Source organism: Geotrypetes seraphini, chromosome 4, assembly GCF_902459505.1.
Source record: "Geotrypetes seraphini chromosome 4, aGeoSer1.1, whole genome shotgun sequence".
Taxonomy (NCBI): Eukaryota; Metazoa; Chordata; class Amphibia; order Gymnophiona; family Dermophiidae; genus Geotrypetes; species Geotrypetes seraphini.
Window position 1 is genome coordinate 35,153,004 of NC_047087.1, and position 16,082 is coordinate 35,169,085.

Sequence of the window (16,082 nt, forward strand, 5' to 3'; positions counted from 1 at the left end):
ACACAGGGACAGCAAAAGCACACCAAGAGGGGCAAGAAATACTCAAATGTAAATCTCCCCAGCTCATTCATAAATTAAAAGATTTTCTCTCCATTTTGGTTTATACAGGCAGTGTCCAGGTTAAGAATGTCCAACCTACATCAGACTTACAAACCTGGATCTGTTTCTCTCTTCCTGTGTCAACACGCCTCTCTTCCTCCCTTCCTGTCCCAATGCGCCCCTCATCATCCTTCACTTCTTTTGTGCTGTGTCTCAAATTCATGCCTTCCTCCCGCAGGTGTTTACCTTCTCTGTATGGCTCTCTCCTCCCAGCCGTACTTCTCTGTTGTCTGGGTCAACCGCAGGCCGAGTATAGGAGCTGCGGTGCATGAAGAGAAATGTGGCTAGGAGGAAGGAGCCGGCCAGAGAAGGTAAACATCTGTGGGAGGGAGGCATGAACCTGGGACACAGCACAAAAGGAGGGAAGAACGATGAGGGGCATGTTAGGACACAGAAGGAAGGGAGGGAGCACAAACTTTGGACAAAGGATGGAAGGAAAGGAGGAGGGAGGAAGCATGAACTTGGGACAGGATAGAAGAATGGAGGTGAGGGAAGGAGATGTGCACATGGGGAAATGAAAGAGAGAATTGTTGGGCATAGGGAAGGAGTGAAATATTGGACGTGGTGGTGGGAGAGGCATGAGGTACAGATGCATGGGGAACAGAGAGACGAGAAAGAAAAATGTTGAATGTGGTGGTGAAGAGGAAACAGTGGGATGGATGAAGAACTAAAGTGTAAACCTCCTATCTTTTCTTTCTATTTAAAATTATAGTACTTTTATTATTCAAAAACTTTATATACCGCCTAAAGTCTAGGTCTGCTTCTTTAATGTTTTTATAGACTGTGTACTATATAGGATCCTGCTTCAAAGGCTAGCTGCGGCGGGGATCTCTGATCAAGTCTTTGAGTGGTTTACTTCTTATTTTACAAATCACACTTCCGTTTTTTTCTTTCAATAACTCTACTTCATCAGCTATCCAAAATAGTTTCGGCATCCCAAAAGGATCTATACCAGGGGTGCCCACACTTTTTGGGCTTGCGAGCTACTTTTAAAATGACCAAGTCAAAATGATCTACCAACAATAAAATTTTTAAAAAACACAACGCACACTGTACGCATAGAAAATGTTAATTATCATTCCTATTCCAGGGTTTTTCAAAGAGGTCAAAGCAGATGACTCTATGCACTATCACCTCAGTAACAACCATACAAAAATAGACAAATATACCTCCCTCCCTTTTTACTAAACCACGATAGCAGTTTTTAGAGCGCAGGGAGCTGCGCTGAATGCCCAGCGCTGCTCTCGACGCTCATAGGCTTCCTGCGCTAAAAAACTCTATTGCGGTTTAGTAAAAGGGGACCTTAGTGTAAAATATAGACAGCAGATATAAATTCAGACACATTTTGATCACTAAATTTAAAATAAAATCATTTTTCCTACCTTGTCTGGTGATTTCATGAGTCTCTGGTTGCACTTTGTTCTTCTGACTGTGCATCCAATCTTTCTTCCCTTTTAGCCTGTATGCTTCCTCTCCTCCACACCTCATTCCCTCCCCCAACTTTTCCTTCCTCTCTCCCTGCCCTTTCTTTCTCTCTGTCTCCCTTTCCTTTTTTTATGTTTCTCTTCTTTCCTTCTGTCTCCCTGCCTGCCCTTTTTCTTTTTTTCTCCCTGCCCTCCCCCAAGACACTGCCACTGCGATCGGGGACCAGGACCCAAACCGCCACCAATAACAGGCCCGAAAGCCAACGCCAATAACACGCCCAAAAGCCGACGACGCCCCAACCTCTCCCTGCTTCGGCCGACCAGCATCGTGTGGAGCTGTTGGGGGAAATGCTGCCGGGTCCTGCCTTCGCGGAAACAGAAAGTAGGCAGGACCCGGCAGCAAGAAGAGGAAATGCTTCACTAACATGTCTCCCGCCTTAGCCCATAGCGAACGCTTGCTTCAGGGCTCTCAACATGTGCGTGCCGGCTTCCCTTCTCCCCCCCCCCCCCGGACATAACTTCCGGTTTCGGAGGGAAGAGAAGGGAAGCCGGCACGCACACGTTAGAGCCACGGAGCATAAGTTCGCTACGGGCTGAAATCTCCAAGCCGTTTTTTTTGTGTGTTTTTTTAATGTTCAGCAGCGGCGGCAGCAGCAGATGACAGCTGGGCGGACCGCCCAGCTAAAAGGCCCTAGAGAGAACACTGGAGAGGAAGGCTGATCGGCCCGGTAGATCAGGACGGCAACACGAGTCTTATCACGGAGCCCGGGTTGGGCTCCGCGAACGACTTGCGTTGCCTTCTGAGCTACTGGTCGATCGCGATCGACGTGTTGGGCACCCCTGATCTATACTGTCCCCTCTACTCTTTAATATCTATTTGGCACCTTTATTGACACTTTGCCAATTTATTGGTCTTACCGCTTACGCAGACGACATCCAGATCATCTACCCTATTGATGCCTCCAGCTCCAATGACAATAATCTCATCAATTCTAAATGAGATAAAATTAGTCAATGGCTTCACGAAAATATGCTGTCACTTATCAAAAACCAAATGTCTTCTGTTTCCATGGAAAGATAACATACAGCTCACATCTCCCATCACCATAAATGATACCCCAATTATTTCTGTGAATGCTATTAAAATTCTTGGAGTAATAATAGATAGCAAACTGACCTATCATCCACAAATCAGCACAGTAGTAAAGAACTGTTTCATTAGACTTAGGATGATTACCGTATTTTCACGCATATAAACGCGCGCATTATACACGATTTTACAAACCGTGTAAAACCATGCACGTTATATTCGTGAGCGCGTTGTACACATTTTTTTTTTACATAGTTCCCCCCCCCCCCCCGACGTCCGATTCACCCCACAGGACCGCTCGCACCCCCACCCCAAAGGACCGCTCGCACTCCCACAGCCTCCCCAACCCCCCCATCACGGAGAAGCTGCCTACCGTTGTCCTGCTGCTTCCTCTGCCGGCGGTCCCATTCCTTCTCTGAGCGTCAGAGAAAGGGCAGGACCGCCGGCAGAGGAAGCAACAGGACAACGGTAGGCATCTTCTCCGTGATGGGGGGTGGGGAGGCTGTGGGGGTGCGAGTGGTCCTTCGGGGTGGGGGTGCGGGGGGGGGTGAATTGGACGTCCGGGGGGGGGGAGGAGGGGGGCATCAGGCTTTCAAGGTGGGGACAGGACTTCAAAGGGGAGAGGAGAGTCGGGGCGGGCGAAAGGAGAGTCGGGGCGGCATGCGCGGTATACGGGTATGTGCGGTATATAAAAATTTCTTTACATAAATTACAGTTTCCTGCGCACTATACCCGTGTGCGCAGTATATGAGTGAAAATACGGTAGATCTCTTGTGCACATTCTGGATCCCCAATCTCTCAATATTTTAATTCACTCTCTCATTATATCCAAGCTTAACTACTGTAAGGGTATTTGCAAAAAAGATATTCATCGCCTACAATTAATACAAAATACTGCCATAAAAATTATCACAAACAGGAAGAAATTTGACCATGTCACTCCCCTGTTAAAGTACACACTGGCTACCAATCCAACACTGCGTTATATATAAAATAGCTATTCTCTCCTTCAAGTCCCAAAATACTAAATAACCGGCCTTCATTCACAAGCTTCTTACTCCACATGAACCTTCAAGAGTCTTAAGATCTTCTTCTCAACATCTTCTTTATACAACATCCTTGAAAATCATTAGCACGTGTTGGGCCACTTCATTCGCAATTACGGCTCCTACAGAATGGAATTCTTTGCCACTTCATATCAGGGCTGAACAAAATTTAAATAAATTTAAGGGAAATCTAAAATGCTACCTCTTCCAAGAGGTATATGATTGCTGAATAGATTTGGAGACTGCCAGGGTTGTTTAATAATCTTTATTCCCTAGCTTCCCTATTGTTGTTTACCCTTCTTGTTTTCTTTACTTTTAAATTGTAGTTCTCCCCACTTTACTATTGTTTTAAGCTTGTCAAGTATTGTTTAGTTAGTACTTTTCTGTTCATTGTTTCCTCCTTTTTAATACAAATTGTAAAACATTTAGAATTCTTGATTTGCGTTTTATCAAAATTTTAGTAAACTTTGAACTAGAGAGCTGCACGGGAACGGGGACGACGGGAATCCCGCGGGTTCCCCCTTCGGGTCACGGGGACGCCCCCTAGGGTCGCGGGAATCCCATGGGGACACCCCCTAAGGTCACGGGGATCCCATGGGGATGCCTCCGAGGGTCGCGGGGTTCCTGCAGGGCTGGATGTACTAAGTCGCGCGGCTTTTCTCCCTACCTGCTCTGCTTGCAGCACAGAGCCGAACGGAAGTCTTCCTGACATCAGCGCTGACGTCGGGAAGTCTTCCGTTCGGCTCTGTGCTGCACGCAGGGTAGGTAAGGAGGAGTAGCCTTGCGGCTCGAGTGGCTACCAAGGGAGGGGGGCGGTCCGCCCTGCCCTGGGTGCTGCACAGCCGGCCAGGTCCCCTTACTTTTATGGTGCTTCCCCGACCGACTGACAACAGCCCTGGTCCGACAAACCTCCCTGCCCTTAACCGCGAATCTAAATTACCTTCTTACAGCAGCTGTAAGAAGGAAATTTAGATTCGCGGTTAAGGGCAGAGAGGCTTGTCAGACCGGGGCTGTTGTCGGTCGGTCGGGAAGTGCCACAAACGTAAGGGGACCTGGCCGGCTGTGTTGCACCCGGGGCGGGAGAGAAGGAGGGGGGAGAAGGACGCTGAAAGCACTGGGGAAGACAAAGGGGTGGAGAAGGACGCTAAAAGGCCATGGGGAAGAGGGGGGGGAAGGACACTGAAAGCACATGTGGAAGACAGAAGGGGGAGAAGGACGCTGAAAGCACATGGGGAAGACAAAGGGGTGGAAAAGGACGCTGAAAGGACATGGGGAAGATGGGGGGGGGAGAAGGACGCTGAAAGGACATGGGGAAGACAGAGGGGGGGAGAAGGACGCTGACAGGACATGGGGAAGATGGGGGGGGGGGAGAAGGACGCTGAAAGGAAATGGGGAAGAGAGAGTGGGGAGAAGACGCTGGCAGGGAAGAAGACAGAGATGCCAGACTATGGGGGGAGCGGAGGGAAGAAGATGGGTGCCAGACCAATTTGGAAGGGGGGAGAAAGGGAGAGGCACAGTAAGAGCAAATGGAAGACGCAGAAGGAAGAGAGACAGTGGATGGAAGGAACTGAATGAGAACATGAGGAAAGTAGAAACCAGGCAACAAAGGTAGGAAAAGAATTCTATTTCTTTTTTTTTTTTCAGGATAAAGTAGTATATTAGTTGTGTTGATAAAAATTTATAAACAAAAGAGGCTCTGGTAGAAACCCGTTTACAAAGTATGTATTCTTCCCAATTAACATTTCCAAATTAATAAAGTCGCTTTGCTTATTTGTAAATGGGTTTCTACCAGAGCCTTTAATTCAGTAGCATAATTAAATGAAATAACTATTTCTGAAATTTATAGGGACGGGCGGGGACGGAGGGGATTCCTCGCGGGGCGGGTGGGGACGGAGGGATTCCTCACGGGGACGGGTGAGATTTTGGCGGGGACGGGTGGGATTTCTGTCCCCGCGCAACTCTCTACTTTGAACCCACAAGGACTGCCTGTATTTGGATAGGCTTATATTGGAGTATACTATAGTCTTATATGGTAACTAATGCATGGTGACGGGACAAAAGCTCGTGAGACATTGGCGTGCCGACAATTTGGCACAAGACACCAGCGCGCCAGTGAAAAACTTACTTTTAAAGAGTTCCAACATGGGGTGTGAGTGGGGAACCCCCCACTTTACTTCATAGTCTTTGTAAATGGGGGGGGGAGAGGGGTTCCCCACTCACACCCCGGGTCGGAGCTCTTTAAAAGTAAGTTTTTCACTGGCACGCTGGTGCCTTGCACCGAATTGTCGGCGCTGCAATGTCGGCACGCTGATGGCTTGCGTGCGAATAACTACGAACCCTAATGCATTCATGCAGAGTTAACTGTGAATTAACTTGGAGCCCTAGTTCTTACATTTGTATTTAAGACTTTATACGATATGGAGGCCAGAATAATGCAATAACTGCATTTTTTTTTTTTGTATTATTCTTCCAGAGAATTAAGATCAAAATTAGAAATCTAATAATAATAATAATAATAACTTTATTCTCATATACCATCAAAGCCATGGAAGTTCGAGGCAGTTTAAAGCAAGAAGCGCTGAACAATCAACGAAGAGGTTACAATTAAAGTCAACAGTACAATCTTACAATAATGAAAGAATTGGAAAGCTATATAGTTCTTAGCAGAGTTGTGTAGATTCTCAGTTTACAAATCGATTGAACAAACTCGTTTTTACCAATAGGTTGCATGTTCTGAAAAGATCTGTTGTTTGACCTCTATTCATCAGAACCATAGTTGGAAGGGCCCAGAGATATGGAACTCTTTAGAATTAAGGAGAATTGATATTTACTTAAAGTTTATCATTTTTTGAAAACACAATTATTTCAAGAAATATGTAATTAGGGAAAAATTAAACTGGAACATATGTGTATTTATTGATGATATTGGTTACGATGTATATTTTAAGGGGATTTTAATAACTTGATTTTTATATTTTAGAAAGCCATAGTTTTGATGACCTCCTAGCTTTAAATCTTTGAAAGATAGTGTTGCTGATTTGATTGGTTTAATTGATAATTGAACTTACTGGTTAAAAATGGAATATAAATGGGAGAACAGCAATTTAATTAAAAAAAAAAAAAAAAAAAGACAAGAGTTTTGTGAAGTTCCAAAAGATTCTTAATAGAATTTCAATTATACAAAATATTTTGATTTCAGAAAGATTGGACAATATTACTTGCCCTGTAAACTTTACTAATTGCTTTAAAGCTCCAAACACCATGCACTAACTTATCTTTTATGCTCACATATGGTTATTACACATCAGTTTAAATTCTGCCATCACTGAACTAATCACTTAAGTACCGTAGTCAAATATCAACAATGCCAAGAACCTAGGAGATTCTGGTTTGTCACGCTGAACTATTATGATGTTATTTGCAAACAGTTTGAAAAATTATTCTGTTTACAGGCAGAGGGTGTTTAATTGGCAGTGCTGTTACTACTACATATGAAAACAAAACCATAATCCTTATTTGCACTAGAGGCAATGAACCTATATAATTAAGCCTGTAAGCTCTACACAGAGCTATCTTAGAGCTTTACTTTTAAATATTAAATTTCATTATTAAAGTAAATATTATGAAAACAATGTGTTACAACAGATTCATATTTTCCAAATCTATTAGTAGGGCTGGATTAAGGTAATGGGTGAATTAGGCGCGTCCCTAGGACCCAAATGTTTAGAGGTTCCCTATTAGATGTGTGCTCTGTACTCAGAAGTATAGCCGGAACTCTCAATTTTTTCCCCAGAATTGTACAGATTTGTGCATTAAAGCATCTAGAAACCAAAAGCATGGCTTATATGACAGACAGTATATTTTACACAATTTGGATTTCTACACAGTTCTCCAATTCCTCCCCTCAAGTATGAGCAAACCTGCCCTGTCTGCTTTCAATGTCATTAGCAGCAGAGTCTGTGGATAAAAATTAGCCAATGTGAAGGCAATACTAGCCAAAAAGAAGGAAGGAGAGCTGCAGAGAAGAAATGAGAGTTGCTTACCTAATGGTAGTTCTCCAAGGACAGATGATATTCTAGCCACACACGTGTTGATGTCATGACAGAATCGACCCAGAATATGGCAAGCTCAGAACATTCTAGCAAAACTTTCTGTGCATGTGTGCCTCTTTCCATCATTGTACCTACTACATTACAATAATGTGGTTAGAAGATCATCTGTCCACGGAGAACTACTGTTATAGGTAAGCAACTCTCATTCCTCCATGGACAGAGAATTTTATAGCCACCCATGTGGCGATTCCCCAGCTTCAAAGGTAACAGTATAGAGAAATGCGCACACACATCTAACTAACATCTAATTTCTATGAGTGTCAGAGCTGTTACCACCGCGGCCAATGCTAAAAACTGCACTATGATTTTGTAAAAAGGGAGGGGGGGGGGTTTAAAACAATAATGGAAAAATGAAGCCGTTACCTGAAAGAGGAGGTGGAAGGTTGTCACATTATAACACTTATTGGAGCATCACTGACCCAAATTTGGATTCTTGCGATGCTTGGTCCAAACAGAAGAGCCTGGTGAAAAGTATGTGTTGATGACCAGGTCACTGCTGTGTGGATGTCACCCAGTGTTGCTCTCTGTAAATGAGCAGCTGTTGTTGCCATGGCTCTCAAATGGTGGAGAGGTGATATGAGGCGATCCAAAGAGAAATTGTTCTTTAGGAGATTGGTTTGCAACTGGAAACTGCTTATATGAGAAATAAACAATAGAGATGGTCTCGATTGAAATTTACCTTAACTGCATCAACTTTCCATCGTTCTCTTACAAGTCAAAGTATGTAGCGACTTTTCTTGATTCAAGAAATGAGGCGGTGGATAAAACATGGGCAAGACAATTATCTAGTTGAGATGATATTGAATTACCACTTTTGGAAGGAATCTTGGATGAGCGTGTAAAAGTATTTTATTGCACAAAACTTAAGTATAAAGTGCATAGTATATCAAGGCTTGCCATTCTCTGATTCTTCATGCTGATGTAACTGCGAACAAAATAAACTTTAAGGCAGCTAATTGCAAAGGTTTAAAGAGTTTTCCCATGAGGGAGGTAAGAACCAAATTCAGATCCCAAGCAGTGGCTAGCGGTTTTAATAGAGGATGCATGCGAAGGAGAGCTTTTAGGAATCTTTTCACTACTTAAGAACATAAGAATTGCCGCTGCTGGGTCAGACCAGTGGTCCATCATGCCCAGCAGTCCACTCATGCGGCGGCCCTTAGGTCAAAGACAAGTGCCCTAATTGAGGCTACCCTTACCTGCATACGTTCTTGTTCATCAGGAACTTGTCTAACCTTTTCTTGAATCCCTGGAGAGTGCTTTCCCCTATAGCAGTCTCCAGAAGAGCGTTCCAGATTTCTACCAATCTCTGGGTGAAGAAGAACTTCCTTACGTTTGTACGGAATCTATCTTCTTTTAACTTTAGAGAGTGCCCTCTCGTTCTCTCCACCTTGGAGAGGGTGAACAATCTCTTTCTCTACTAAGTATATTCCCTTCAGTATCTTGAATGTTTTGATCATGTCCTCTCTCAAGCTCCTCTTTTCAAGGGGGAAGAGACACAGTTTCTCTAGCCACTCACTGTACGGCAACTCCTCCAGTCCCTTAACCATTTTTGTCTCTCTTCCCTGGACCCTTTCGAGTAGTACTGTCTCCTTTTTCATGACCAGCAACAAGTGTTGGACGCAGTATTCCAGGTGGGGCCGCACCATGGCCCGGTACAGCGGCATGATAACCTTCTACGATCTGTTTGTGATCCCCTTCTTAATCATTCCTAGCATTCTGTTTGCCTTTTTCGCTGCCGCCGCTGCGCATTCCATGGATGGCTTCATTGACTTGTCTACAAGTACTCCCAAGTCTCTTTCTTGGGGGGTCTCTCCGAGTACTCACCGGACATCCTGTATTCGTGTATAAGATTTTTGTTACCGACATGCATCACCTTACACTTATCCACGTTAAGCCTCATTTTCCATGTCGCAGCCCATTTCTCGAGCGTGTTTATATCCCGTTGCAGGTCTTCGCATTGAGAGCAGCCTTTAAATCTGGGTTTTTCTCTGGCATTATAAATATTAATGACACCAAGTTAAATTTGACAAAAAGTGATAGGAAAATATTAAATTGGGTTGTACCGCAACTGCGGACAAAGAAAAACTTACTGGGGGGGGGGGGTATGGTGAGATTATATAGTACATATAAGGGCAGGAAGAGCACACATGCACAGAAAATTTTGATATAACTTTCTGAGCGTGCCATATTCCAGGTCGATTCTGTCAGCTGTGACATCAATGAGTGTGTGGCTAGGAAAATCTCTGTCCATGGAGAAATTCCTTTGCTGTGCAAGTGAGATGGGGGGAGGGACTGAGCTCTGCATGGAGTGCTAGACTGACCTTGGGAGACAGTCAGTGGAGCCAGTTAGTATCCTAGATGGAGAAGGTAGGAATGGGAATATGATGAGTATGAATGGATGCTGTGGTCAGCAATGTCTATAAATTATATGCTGATAAACAGATCTAATAATGGACGGGAGGGGAACACTCATTGGATGGGTACATGATCAGCAGGCAGAAGCATAACAGAGGTCTGTACATTTGTCTGAAGAAGCAGAGCATGTGTGTGTGCAGTATGTACCTGAAAAGCAAGAGTATGTATATTTGCCTAGAAAATTAAATTAGTTAATTCATTTGAAAACTGTCCTAATAGTGCCTTCATTGTCTCTATCCTTTCAGAGGCACCAAAGTAAACTAAAAATTGTGTTTCTTTTGTGAAGAAGCAAAGTCACTTTCATTTTCCTGCTGCCTTTGGAACAAACCAAAGATGCTAAGGATGCACCGCTCCAAAGAGTGAGATTTGAATGATGTGTCTGTAATATAATTTTTGGAAGTTATAAGAAGCCTTTTTGACACTTAGAACTTCCAAAACTCATACTTCAGACACATAATTCAAATCTCACTCTTTGGAGAGGTCCATTCTTAGCATTTCTGGTTTGTTCCAAAGGCAACAGGAAAATGAAAGTGACTGCTTCTTCACAAAAGAAACACTATTTTTATGAAAGCGGCTTGCTCAGTGTACTTCTCTTCAATCACGCCACTGAAAGCATTTGTGACCTGCAGAGTGAAAATGTACCAAAAGTGGGGGGTATGTGACTTATTTATATCACAATACAAACCCTGCAAAATTTCAACCTCAGATAGAGCCTAAGTGCATCTTTAAAAAAATGAGAACTGTTTATCAATATAAAAAAGTAATCAACCCCAGAAATCACATTCCACATTTGAGGTACCTGCAGTTTTTAGGCTATACAACATGAGAACATCAAAGCTGTGAAAAAAATGCACAGTCCCATTCTACTTACCCTACAGTACAAAAACAAAAACCAAACCTTTCAAAACTGAAAGCTGCCCCTCCAAACTTTTATGGCTTTTCTATTATTTGTAACCCCACTTTTGGTACAGTGGGCTACGTTTGCTTGCACAGTTCCCTTACTCCTCACAACCTTCTACTGCTGCCACATTCAAAACTACAGTTTTGGCAGTGGGGGGAGGGGGAGGAACAACATGAACAGAGGTCCTAGGGCAGGGGTGTCAAAGTCCCTCCTGGAGGGCTGCAATCCAGTCGAGTTTTCAGAATTTCCCCAATGAATATGCATGAGATCTATTTGCATGCACTGCTTTCATTGTATGTTAATATATGTTAACATATGTTAACATACAATGAAAGCAGTGCATGCAAATAGATCTCATGCATATTCATTGGGGAAATCCTGAAAAACTGACTGGATTGCGGCCCTCTAGGAGGGACTTTGACACCCCTGTCCTAGGGTGAGGGCAAGGAAAAAGAAAAAAAAAACAAAAACCAATATGATTGTGGAGTGGAGGTTTGACTACATAAAACCAAATCGGGGTACCAAACTTGCTTGTTCAGTTAGAGCCCAATATAGTGTTAATGTGACTCTCTTTTAGGTACAACTTGCATTCTTGATGTTTCTGAAGTTGTGTTTCATAGCCACCTACTAGAATTTGGGAGATTTTATTTGATTGATAATGATGCTTAGATAAGGCACTTTCATATAAAGGTGTACCAAACTGAAAAGCTATTTAGGGTACAGAAAATCCACTTGCCTAGAGCAACTGGCTTTTTCAAAGGCAGATTTCTGCAGATCAGGATAAGATGGGCAGCCTGTCTTCAGCACTGATCAGAGCCCAAAAAGATAATATTTGCAGTGTGCAGGAGAAACAGCAGGGAGAAGACAGAGTACTATAGAGAGTGTGATGAAGGAGAAGATTGGCTAACAAAGAAAAGGAACATATTAAAAGGGGAGTTTAAAGAGAAGAAGAGAAGAATGAGGGCCATGGAGGAATTTTTGAAACTCTGCACCTATGGAAGAAAATGCTCTCATATACCTAGATTTTTACATCACATATTCCCATGAAACAAAAATCCATTAGATCTCAAAGGAAAGTTCTGTATATCTTACCTTTGTACAAACAACCAGAACAGGAATACCCAGGTTGTGTGTCAGAATATTTTCTCCAAGTGGTAATATGATATTTTCATCTTCTTGTCCCGACACAGATGGACCTCTGCGCTGTGGCGAGCCCTGAGAGGTTTCCTCAGGTTCAACATATTCCTGAAAATCCTTTACCACTGCCAGAGTAAAAACAAAGACAAATGCACACAACACAAACATACACCATTAAAAGAGGCACATGAGACAAAGCAAAAATTATGGATAAGGCAACAGCAAGAATAGTTCCATATTAAAGTCCCTAGTGGATTAAATATAAAGGTGTTATATAATTGTTTTATATTCTTATTGCTTCATTTGAATTTTTAACATCTACTAAGTAAGCAAATTTTGAAAAACAGCTTGCATGAACTGTACATTCTTTGGTTACAAATTTGTGCCACAATAACCTTCTGAAAGTTACTGCAGTTTGCCAATCCATTAATTTTATTGAATTCTGAGATCTATGTTCCACCATTTTGGTACCAGCAAGATGGATTATGAAAACAAAAATAAGTTAAAAAAAAATGCACCAAGTCAAAACTAATAAAACATTAAAAAAATAAATAAAAAAATAAAATATGTAACAATATATTTCTTAATCCAATAATCAAAAACCTGATTGTAGCTGTAGTTCAGCTCCTAGCAAAGATCACTAAAAAAGAATACGGAAAAAACAAGAATTCAAACCAGACTATAAAAACTACAAAGAATATATATTTTCAAAATGTATTCTAAATCTTACCGTAAATCAATTAGTCGAATATCTTAATCCTATCTGTACAGGATTCCAGTTTTGGAGCAATCATGGATAATAGTTTTAACTCTTATCTTGCCAATTACTTTTTATTTGATAACAGAATATTAAAAAAAAGACTCCTGATTACACCATACTCCATATGACGGCCCAGCTACAGGCCCTCCCACAGATACATCCCCGCCACCCATCCCAAATCCTCCTCCCCCCCACAGATCCACCAAACATGGCATGAAAAAACAAAGAACACTAAAAAAACTAGCCTACTCCCATTACTCTCCAACAGACCACACTAAATACCAGAACCTACAAGGATTCTACCTAAACATCAGATCAATGAGAAACAAGTCCATTCTCATCAAAGACTGGCTATCCGAAACTAACCCTGACTTCATACTATTCACGGAAACATGGCTACTCTCAGACAAAGACATTATTATCAAAGACTGCCTCCCCCCAGGCTTCAAGATTCTATCCCTAGCTAGAACCTGGGGAAGGGGAGGAGGGCTAGCAATAATCTTTAAAGACCACCTAAACTGCACCGTACTTAATTCCAAATCCTCTCCCAATTCAGAAATACTAGCCATCTCTCTAACCTCAAACCCCTTTGCCTCCTCCCTAACAATCACCTTATTCTATATCCCTCCAAAAAAATGGACCCTAGCCAAAGAAGACTTTGCAGAATTCCTACTAACCAACTCTCTAACAAGTCCATACAACCTACTATGTGGGGATATCAACATCCACCTAGAGCAAACAAAACAACCAGATGTATCTGACTTCTGGCTGCTAATCTCCCAACTAGGTTATTCCAAACCCCCACCCATCAAAACTCACCAAAAAGGACATCAACTAGACCTGGTGACATTCTCCGCCAAAGAATCAACCAATCCCAAATTCCGCTGGAAACAAGATAACTGGACAGACTCCCTATGGTCTGACCACAGACTATGTAGCTTCGCCATTGACTGCCAACAAAAAACCACCACCAACAACAAAACAAGAAACAAAAAAACTCACAACACTAGAGGTAAAATCGACCCTATAGTATTCTGGTCCCGCTATGAAACCATCACAAAACAAAACGAAGAAACAGCTCAAATTATGACTTCCTGGATCAAAAACAGCACAAACATTCTAAACGAAATAGCTCCCATAAAAACTCGCAGAATCAGAACTCCTAACCTGGATGGATGGTTTGACGCAGAACTACTCCTAGTAAAAAGGGACCTTAGAAAATCTGAAAGACTTTGGACTAAATCTGGAACCCAGGAACACAGAGTGGCCTGGAGACTCAAATTAAAAAACTACAAACACCTCATCAATGAAAAACGAAAAAATTTCTACACCCATAAAATAGGAAACGTCACAACTAACAGTAGCAACCTCTTTAAACTAGTCAACGACCTTTACAATCTTGAGACGCTCACTGTTAATCATGAAGAATCCACACTAACCGCTAACACCCTTGCAGACTTCTTTAACAACAAGATACAAAAACTAAGGTTATCTATAACTGCCCTAGCCAAGCCCCACGAGGACTTTCCCATACTCCCCAACACCGACATGTCTAATCCGGACCTCGGGTCCAGAACAGACCTAAGCTGGAACCAATTCAAAACTATAGACTGGCAAACCTTCAACAAATATTACAATAAGTACTCCAACTCCTTTTGCAGACTGGACACCTGCCCCCCAAACATTATGAAAACCGCGCCAATCCATTTCAAAGCCAACATGTTGGCATGGGTAGACCTCCTACTATCCACAGGTAGTTTCCCAACAGAGCAGGGCCACATCTCGATAGCCCCATTAATAAAAAACACGAAAGAACCACCCAATGACCCATCCAATTACAGACCGATCACTAGTATCCCACTGTTCACCAAAATAGCAGAAGGGATGGTAAATGCCGAACTTACCACACACCTGGAAAAATTTAATGTCCTAAATGATAATCAATCAGGCTTCCGCTCCGATCACAGCACTGAAACCATTATAGCCTCTTTACTTGACCACCTTCACACACTCTTCAGCCAGGGCTCTAGTGCCCTGATCATCCAGCTTGATCTCAGCAGTGCATTCGACCTGGTCGACCACACCATCCTACTAGACTGCCTTGCTTACATTGGCATCTCCGGCCAAGTTCTCAACTGGTTTCATGGATTCCTACAAAACAGATCATACAGGGTGTTTAAGAACAACTCTCTTTCATATAGCTGGGACAACTCCTGTGGCGTTCCACAGGGTTCCCCCCTGTCCCCCACCTTATTTAATGTCTACCTTACCTCCCTAGGAAACCTCCTGCAAAGCCTCAAACTCAAATTCTTTATCTACGCGGATGACATCACAATAGTCATCCCACTAACCAATTTCACACCAGAGTTTCTTACCTCACTCTCAAATATACTCACTCAGATTGAACGCTGGATGTTATCCTACAAACTAAAACTAAACCCCGACAAAACAAAATTCTTACTAGCCACCCCCAACGACAAAATCAAAGACACCACAATTCAAGTGAAAGGATCTACTTTCCCCCTCGAACAAACCTTAAAAATACTGGGAGTCACACTAGATAAACATTTATCCCTGGAGAAACACACAGACATCACAGTTAGGAAATGCATCGCGGTGCTATGGAAACTCCGCACCATTAAAAAATACTTTGACGAGACCTCATTCCGCCTGCTAGTACAATCCTCCATCCTTAGCATACTAGATTACTGCAATATTATTTACTTGAGCTCCACGAAGAAAACCATTAGAAGACTCAAAATGATCCAGAACACTGCGGTCCGCCTCATATTCGGCCTGAAAAAATGGGAACATGTCACCCCTTTCTACCACAAACTTCACTGGCTACCCTTTGAATCCAGAGTCCTATTCAAATTTGCCTGCTTCTGCTATAAAACAGTATTTGGCCTATCCCCAAGCTACTTAAACCCTCACTTCTATCTGAATCACATAAACAAGTACTCCCGCAGAATTCAACTCTTCGCCTTCCCCTCCCTAAAACTATGTCACTACAAAAGATTCCTTGATAAAACTTTTGCCTTCCAAGCTGCCAAACTGAACCCATGGCTAGCCCAAATTGTCCTTGAGGCCCCCACCTA

The 16,082-nt window shown here is 42.7% G+C and overlaps 1 protein-coding gene across 1 annotated transcript in view; it reads right to left on the minus strand.

The window, feature by feature from the left end:
• Positions 1 to 16,082, minus strand: part of DYNC1LI2 (dynein cytoplasmic 1 light intermediate chain 2) — a 125,249-nt gene that overhangs the window by 71,556 nt on the left and 37,611 nt on the right. The window contains exon 5 of the mRNA XM_033941511.1: positions 12,180 to 12,349. Within this exon, the coding sequence (XP_033797402.1) occupies positions 12,180 to 12,349 (170 nt within the window). The remainder of the gene's footprint in view (positions 1 to 12,179; positions 12,350 to 16,082) is intronic.